The 8725-nt window shown below is 35.1% G+C and overlaps 1 protein-coding gene across 3 annotated transcripts in view; it reads left to right on the top strand.

The window, feature by feature from the left end:
• Positions 1-226: 226 nt before the first annotated feature.
• Positions 227-8725, top strand: part of Skil (SKI like proto-oncogene) — a 24131-nt gene continuing 15632 nt past the window's right edge. Inside the window, exon 1 of one of the 3 annotated variants that reach the window (XM_048814309.1) lies at positions 227-2983. In XM_048814309.1, coding sequence (XP_048670266.1) covers positions 1886-2983 — 1098 coding nt within the window. In that variant the 5' untranslated portion in view covers positions 227-1885. The remainder of the gene's footprint in view (positions 2984-8725) is intronic. The other 2 variants (XM_015494277.2, XM_015494276.2) reach the window with 2 other exon arrangements.

Genomic DNA, 8725 nt, shown 5'->3' with positions numbered 1-8725 from the left:
CGGCAAGGGATCTGGGCTGGGCGGCCAACCTGCGCGCGGTCCCCAGTTGGGTCTGGCTCAGGGCCGGCGGGGGGAGGTGTAGCCCTAGGGGCGCTGGGGTAACGCCGGAGAACTTCCCGGGGAGAGGGTGCGCGGGGGATTTCCATCGTTCACCCCGCGGCCCGGTAGTGGGCGATGTGGGGAGGACACTTGGGGTGATCCCAGGCTCGCGGGTGGGGGTTGGGGGACTCCTCCCTCTACTTCCCTCCACCCCTTTTCACACCCCCCAGAGGTCCCGGCACTCTAAGCTCCTTGTCTTCCCCATTTCGGGTGAAAGACGGGTGGGTGGCTTTGCGTGGGCGGAGTGCTTCAGGGTTTTAGGGGCTCCCCCATTCTAGGTCATGTCTCCTGCCCTCTTCCTTGGCCTGCATTGGATGAGGTGTCCTTATGGTGGCGAAAGTCAGTAGGATGGCTAGTGACTTTCGTCCTTAATCCTTTGGGTTTGTTTTAAGGTAAACTGCTGGGAGTTTGGAGAGCAAAAATTTCTATTTATTGGATTTCTTTTGGGTATTCTTTAAAGGAGGAAGTGGAAGAATCTTTTCTTTTTCTCTCTTCCTCCATTTGCATTCTTTGTGAGGTCTGTCTGCCTTGTGTTTTTTGTCCCGGATTAATCTTGTTCAAGGATGGAGATTCCCAGGCATAGAGCCTTACAGCTTTTGGCTTCCATTAAGCAAAATTACTAATCTTTTAAAGGGAAAGTTAATTTTTGCCTACAGTCATTTTAGAAAGATAGCATACGTTGATTAGATGAATCAATGCACTTGAGATTGTAACTTAGTTACTTACATTAACTCCTATGTTTTTTTGGGGGGAGATGAATGAAATTATGTTTTTTAAAAAATTAGATGAAATAATGGGTTATATTTTAGTTATAGTAGTGTAACTGAGAAAGCCTCTGGTACTGAGTTTCGGTTGAGATCATCTGTTTAAGGTTTTTCATATTCTGAATTTGAGTAGCGTTACTCTTTTTGAGGGATATTTTTGCTCCCTTTGCCCACCTTCCTATTTAAATGAAGCTTCTTCTAGTTACTTGGTGTTAGATTTGAAGAAATCACTCAAGTGTCACCTTTGGTAAAGTGAACTTAGTTTAAGATTAAGAAACTGGTTTCAAACTGACCCTTTGGCCTCTGGAGCAAATTCAAATGTAACTCTTCCTCCATCCCCTTTCTCTTCTTCCAGATTAATTTAAAGAAGAATGAAGTGTAATTCTTGAAGACAATTGGGCAGTTTTTTTGTTAAGTATCATTTTTGATTGTAGAAGTTCAAGTGAAGCTAGAGGCCCTTACTGGTGTGAAGATTTATACAAGGCTTCAATTTGTCAGCACAGACCAACCAACCATTTTTAGAGGGGATACTCCCCCTCTCCTTTTTTGGTATCTTGGTAGTAAAAATTAAATTTGTTTGCATTATTTTGACCGGTTGGAGTCTAGGTTTTATGAAACATCTATGGCATAAACTTTACACATGCTTTGCTTAAAAAAAAAAAAAAAAAGATTAACCAAACCATTGCATTGAAGCTGGACCTCTTGAATTGAGAAATTGGTAATGTTATTTTACATATATATGAAGAATCCAAGGAAAGCCTCCTCAGAAGTGTACCTCTTAAGATTATATTTATTACTAGAAGCAAAAAGAGACATTTTGTAGTATTTGCAGTGAAATTATACTAGGATAAGCAGAACCAAAACAAAGTTGCAAAATCTATTGGGTAAGAAGATTTCCTTTTGGAAATTTATAATTTTTTATGAATAGGTTAAAAGTATTTGATACAGTTATTCTTCTTCAAATAAGCAACTAAATAAAAATGCAAATCTCAGACTTAATTATTTAACACAATAGCATAGCAATGGAAAACCTACAGGCAAATTTCTCCTTAGTTCAGGGCTCAAATAAAAAACTGAATGGGATGGGAGATGATGGCAGCCCGCCAGTGAAAAAAATGATGACAGACTTTCATGCAAATGGAAAAATGATAAACAAGGTGCCAACGGTAAAGAAGGAACACTTGGATGACTATGGAGAAGCACCTATGGAAACTGATGGAGAGCCTGTCAAGCGGACCTGTACTTCTGTGCCTGAACCTTTAAATTTAAATCCCAGTTTGAAACATACATTGGCACAATTCCATTTAAGTAGTCAGAGCTCTTTGGGTGGACCAGCAGCATTTTCTGCTCGGTATTCCCAAGAAAGCATGTCACCTACTGTATTTTTGCCTCTTCCATCTCCTCAGGTTCTTCCTGGCCCACTGCTCATCCCTTCCGATAGCTCCACAGAGCTCACCCAGACTGTTTTGGAAGGGGAATCTATTTCTTGTTTTCAAGTTGGAGGAGAAAAGAGACTCTGTTTGCCCCAAGTCTTAAATTCTGTTCTCCGAGAATTTTCACTTCAGCAAATAAATACAGTTTGTGATGAGTTATATATATATTGTTCAAGGTGTACTTCAGACCAGCTTCATATCTTAAAGGTCCTGGGAATACTTCCTTTCAATGCTCCATCCTGTGGGCTGATCACATTAACTGATGCACAAAGACTGTGTAATGCTTTATTGCGGCCACGAACTTTTCCTCAAAATGGTAGTGTACTTCCTGCTAAAAACTCATTGGCCCAGTTAAAGGAAACTGGCAGTGCCTTTGAAGTGGAACATGAATGCTTGGGCAAATGTCAGGGTCTCTTTGCACCTCAGTTTTATGTTCAGCCCGATGCTCCGTGTATTCAGTGTCTGGAGTGCTGTGGAATGTTTGCACCCCAGACATTTGTGATGCATTCTCACAGATCACCTGACAAAAGAACTTGCCACTGGGGCTTTGAATCAGCCAAATGGCATTGTTACCTTCATGTGAACCAAAAATACTTGGGGACACCTGAAGAAAAGAAACTGAAGATAATTTTAGAAGAAATGAAGGAGAAGTTTAGTGTGAGAAATGGAAAAAGAACTCAATCCAAGGCAAGTAGCAATTTTGAACAAGGGTAATAGTTTACTTTGAAATCAAAATTTTATATTTAGAGTATAATTTACACATTGTTAAGAAAAATACTGCCTATGCAACAACATGACACAAATCAATGTCATATTACATCTGTATTATAATTTTTAGGCTATAAAGTATTTTCCTATTTAACCTTCCAAACAACCTTGTGGATTGTAGGATTATTCCCATTTCACAGAAAAAATGAGGTTGAGATGAGTGGCAGAGTTTGAGATGAGTGGCAGTTCCCAAAATTGTATAGTCAGGGAGTGGAAGAGTTGGGCTTTGTTTTGGTCCTATTGTCATTTTCACACATCCTGCTTCTTGATGACTAAATATATTGTTTTCTTAGGACTCAAGATAATTTACACTTTGGTATTATGGTGTTATCTCCATTTGCAAATGATATAATGACTAGCCCAAACATTTCTTATGTGGGCCCAAAATAGCATTTTTCAAAGGCATGGCTATGTTTATGTTTAAACCTGATGTTTATTTGGTTGAATATTCAGGCTTGATCAATGTTGGAAACAAATAGAAAAAAAACATTTATCTGAAGTATTTGTGATTCTAGTAACCAAGGTATTTATTTTTGGTACAGGGAATTGAATCCTGGGGAGATTTACCACTGAGCTACCTCCCCAGTCCTTTTTATTTTTTATATTGAGATAGAATTTCACTGAGTTGTTGGGGTTCTTCCTGTTTCTGAGGCTGGGCTTGAACTTGGGATGCTCCTGCCTCAGCCTTCTGAGTTGCTGGGACAGACATGCACTACTGTGCCTAGCCCAAGATATTTTTTTAAAGTAAGGAATAATTTTTAAAATTTATGATACAACTAGAATGAAGAAGTTTATTTTACATTAATAAAGTATTAATATAACAAGCTATTAGCAAAAAGATCTGAAACTTACTATTCTTTTCACTGCATTATTTGATAGGCTAAGTTAATATCTTCATTCTAATTAAGAATTTGAATGCCTGGTAATAGATGATTTGAATTATTAAGTACTATTTGATCTTGTTATGTATGTATCTTCCTACCTGATTTTAAATTGATATATAGTAACAATACCAAATGCTTCATGGTTTAAAATGTAGCATGCATTGCTCCTGAGCACTTTTATATATATGATTTATTTAATTCTTATAACAAAAGGCTGGCATGTTTTGTTTAAAACTTTAAATTTTTTCACTATTAATTTTTATTGCTTGTCCTTATCTCTGTCTTGTTTTATAGAAGAAATGAATGAGCATATTAAATGGCTGACCCAAAGTTGTTCATAGCAAAGTTAGGGCTGAATTAGAATTTAAAATTAGATGTCTTGAGCTTTATCATCGTACTCTTTTAAGATTTTCAGGGAAATTTACTTAGCATAGTTTTAAGACAATGTTTTGCTTCTGAAACTCAATGAAGATGGTAGACTTTTAGACTCATTTAGAGTAGTTTGTTGCTTCCCAAAAGGTTAGTACTTTAAATTCCTTGCCAGTGGCTACTAGATTGAGGTATAGTTATTAACTAGTTTTAAAGCTCTACTGACTTCAAGCCAGTACTCAAAAGTTTGAAACTTGCTTACAGCTGTATTTCTGCAATACTGAAGTTTGTGCTCAGAGGTCATCTGTTTTCACAATGTGAAATGACCCTTTTTGATACTTATGTTATCTTTGCCCCCAAACTATAAGTAGAGACTCTATGCTTATATTTCTGTAGGTAGTCATATTATTTGTCAGATATTCTTTTTTGAATCTTTGTTATTCTTGACATAAGTATGTTTTGGATAAACCATCTTGCCTCTATTCCTAATCTGTGTTTGTGTAAAAAAACAGAACCATGGTAAAGGGTTGAGTGGGGGAAAAAGATAGTGGGCAAATTAACTGAAACTGAATGTGGTGAGATTTGGTTAAAATTGAATCCATCCTTTATCTGGGAAGTAGTCCATTATTGTCCCAGAATTTATTAATTTGAATACACTTTTGATTTTGGGAGAGAGAGTGAGGTTTTTTTTCTCCCATCTCTTTGCCATGTTATATTTTGCATTTTTTGCAACATTTTCTTTCAATTTTTTTTTTCTTTTTCTTTTTTTGTGCACTGGGGCAAACCCAGGGGCATTCTATCACTGAACTACACCCCTATCCTAATTATTTTTTATTTTGAGACAGGGTCTCACTAAGTTGAACTTGTGATTCTCCTGCTTCAGCCTCCTGAGTTGATGGGATTACAGATGTGCATCACCACACCTGGCTAGCAGTTTGCTTTTTATATTTTAATATTGCTTCCAATTTTATGTGAATCAAAGGAATTTAAAGGAATTTAAGAAAATTTTCAACAATCAGATCTTAAGTCTTTTTGGTTCATGTTTAATATATACTTGATTTTTTTAATAAAGTTATGCTTACCCCACTGCACATTTTAAAAAATTTACTATTCAAAAGTTTGTGAGGTAGTATTTTGAAGGTCTGTGAGGAAAGCAAGTTAGAATATTTCTTCCTCTCATATGAGAAATCAGTCTCAGATGTAACATGTTCCTGGCTATATAGCTGATAGATGGTAGAATCAGGAGTTGAATTCAGGATCTTCTGTCTTGAAGTCTGGTAATTTTCCCTTCTTCTTGAAGCAAATGTAGTAGCAGAAACAAAATTTTGAGGAACATTAACTTTTCTTATCAACTTACCTTAGTATAATGGTTCTAAAATTCTGTATTAGCTTACACATATCAACATAGACTAAGATATTTAACTGGGAAAGGGGATAAGGAAATAGTCCTTGATTAGGGAACCTTTTTTTCATTATCTTCTGTGTGTCAGTGAGTTGGTGACCAAACAGTTGACCAGAGGGAGCTCATTTTATAAAGTAAGACCAGGCCTTTTTTTTTTTTTTTTTTAAACTATGCTAAATATAATAGCCTGTTACATAAAGGGCCTTATGTTTAGTGTGAATACTAGTGTAATTTGATATGCTTATATAGTTTATATAGTCAAAGTACTGTTTTTGGATTTAAAAAAAACCTGAAAATAGATGATTGATTGAAGAGTAGCAACTTAATTATTTTAAGGATGAAAATTATATTAGCAATGACCAACAAACTACTTACTTGCATAGCTAATAACTGTTTAATTTGCATAGGAGCTATATTTAGTTGGGAGAAATAAGTTGTATAAGGTCAGTGCTCTAAGTAAGGAACTGAATTTACTTTTTGAGGAAACTAAGGGTATATTATGAACTCTTTCTCATTCAGGTTGTAAAAAATATACTTGATTTTAGACCTGCCTAGGTTGCTCTGCATATCTTACTGTTCGAAATGAGCTTTTTGTGATTTTATTAGAAAAATGGATATTGTATCTTATAGTGCACAAATATGTGGGAAAATATCATTCCTGATTCTTTTTCACATTATCAGTGGGTATTCAAACAAATCAGAATTAGATCAAATTAATTTTTGTCATGGAATAAAGGTTGCTAAGCAAATCGATCATTTGTAAATAAAATTTGAAGGGTGATATTTCTTTAAGATTATTTTCAAGCCTGTTAGACCATTTATAGTCAATTAATAAAAAAATTATAGGTGATGCTTCAATAGCCATATGAAGCATATGGCTAATAATTTAATAGCATATGGCTAGCAATTTCCACTTTACTAAATGAAGGATGATATATACCCTTATAAATGTATTAAACTTAGATTTATAGTACTCAGACTGGACTACTATTAGTATATTTTTTACTTTATAGTTAGGGAAAAAATATAGGTTATCTTTGTTGCAAATAGAATTCTTAAAAAAATTTCCCCTGATTGGGAGGATAGTTCAGTGATAGAACATAAGCTTAGCATATACAGGGTCCTGGGTTTGATCTCTAGCGCACACACACACACACACACACACAAAAAAGAAAAAGTGGGGGTGGAGGGAAGAAGCCAAGACAAACTTTCCTGAAAGCTTATTAGTTGTTTTCCTGCCTTTAGTTTTGCGTTTTCATTTCAATTCTTCATTTCTGCAGAGGTTTTTTTGAGTACAAAAATCTCAAATTACAGTACAAAAATCTCTCCCTTCTTGCAAGCTGTTGTACAATTGCTTAGGAAATGTGTTTCTTAGTATGAATCTAAATGAGGTCAGGACAACTACAGAGAGTTGTGATGGGACAAAATGTGTTCTAGTAGTTATTATGGTAGATTTCATGGTAATTTGTTACTTCAGTGGTATAGTTTGCATTTTGTGATTAGCACAAATTTTGATCAATTGGAGATAAGGTCAGAGTCAGGTGAAGTAATTGTGCTCCTATGAGGAATGACTGTGAATATTGTCTAACTTTTTGGAGTTAATGACTGTCTTTATGAGTTTAGAGATCAACTGCCTTGCCCCACAAACTACTTTAGATCCTGGCATGTCAGAGGCTCTCAATGGATTCTTAATTTTTTTAACTGAATAATTTTTTTCTTAAACAACACTAACTATATTTTAAAGTATTGGGATTTTTAAAAAATGGTTTAACCTTTAAGTACATATATTTTACACATAGACTATTAATGTAACTCATTAAATGAGAGAATGAATCTGAAAGTATTTGGAAGTTAAAAGTCTTTACTATAGAAATGTAGGATGGCCAGGCACCTGTGTAATTCCAGGGACTCAGAAGGCTGAGGCAGGAGGATTGCAAGTTCAATTTAGTGAGATTCTGTCTCAAAATAAAAAATAAAAAGGGCTGGGGCTGTACCTCAGTGGTAGAGCCCCCATGATGGGTTCAATCCCCAGTACTCCATACACACAAAAAAAATTTAGGATGGTATTTCAATGAATATTGAAGTATGCATATTTATTTGGGGATTCCTTCTTCCCCCAATCATATTCAGCTTTCCTAGAATTATGTGAAGATTTTTCTAAGACAAATAAGATAACCGTATACTGGGTTCAAATGTATCTCTCATTTAGTTGTTTGTACACAGTACACTAGTTGGATATTTACTTACCAAAATAAAGTATACAGGATGAAAGTGTGAAATAGGATTTTTATAAGAAATAGAAACATTTTTCAAACATTTTTATTATTTTAGATTTACAACCTGAGAAGGTACATTGATTGGTTCTCATGGAGATAGTGCCTGTTCCATGAGATCACTTTGAGGTTTTAAATGATAGACACCCACAGTCCATTTGGATTAGATAAGAATTTCACTTAGAATATCTTTTCTATTTTCTTCCTGAGCCTTTGTATTGAGTTTAGAGTAATTAAGTTTTGGAGCTCTTCCTGTTAATAGCAGGTTTTGTAGATCCTCTCTTTTCCTGACATTTTATTGGATATCTTTAGAATAGTGGCATTGAGAATAGTGCCTCTCTTTTCAGAAATGCAGAATCTGTATTCATTTTTAGCATTTAAAATAGAATTGTTAGCATTTTTTAAAAACATATTTTTAGTTGTAGATGGACACAATACCTTTATTTTGTTTAGCTTTTTTTAAATTTATTTTTTTATTGGTTGTTTAAAACATTACATAGCTCTTGACATATCATATGTTTAGTTTTTTTTATGTGGTGCTGGGAATCGAACCCAGTGACTCACCTGTGCTGGGCAAGTACTCTACCATTGAACCGCAATCCCAGCCCTCTTCAGCATTTTGTAGACTTGTGATAAAAAAAAAAAAAAAACAACTTTTATATATATGTATGTATATGTGTGTGTGTGTGTGTGTGTGTATATATATATATATATATATATATATATATATATA

This window comes from Marmota marmota, unplaced genomic scaffold, assembly GCF_001458135.2.
Source record: "Marmota marmota marmota unplaced genomic scaffold, marMar, whole genome shotgun sequence".
Lineage (NCBI taxonomy): Eukaryota > Metazoa > Chordata > Mammalia > Rodentia > Sciuridae > Marmota > Marmota marmota.
Note: the sequence above shows the minus strand (reverse complement) of the source record. Positions and strands in the feature narration are given on the sequence as shown.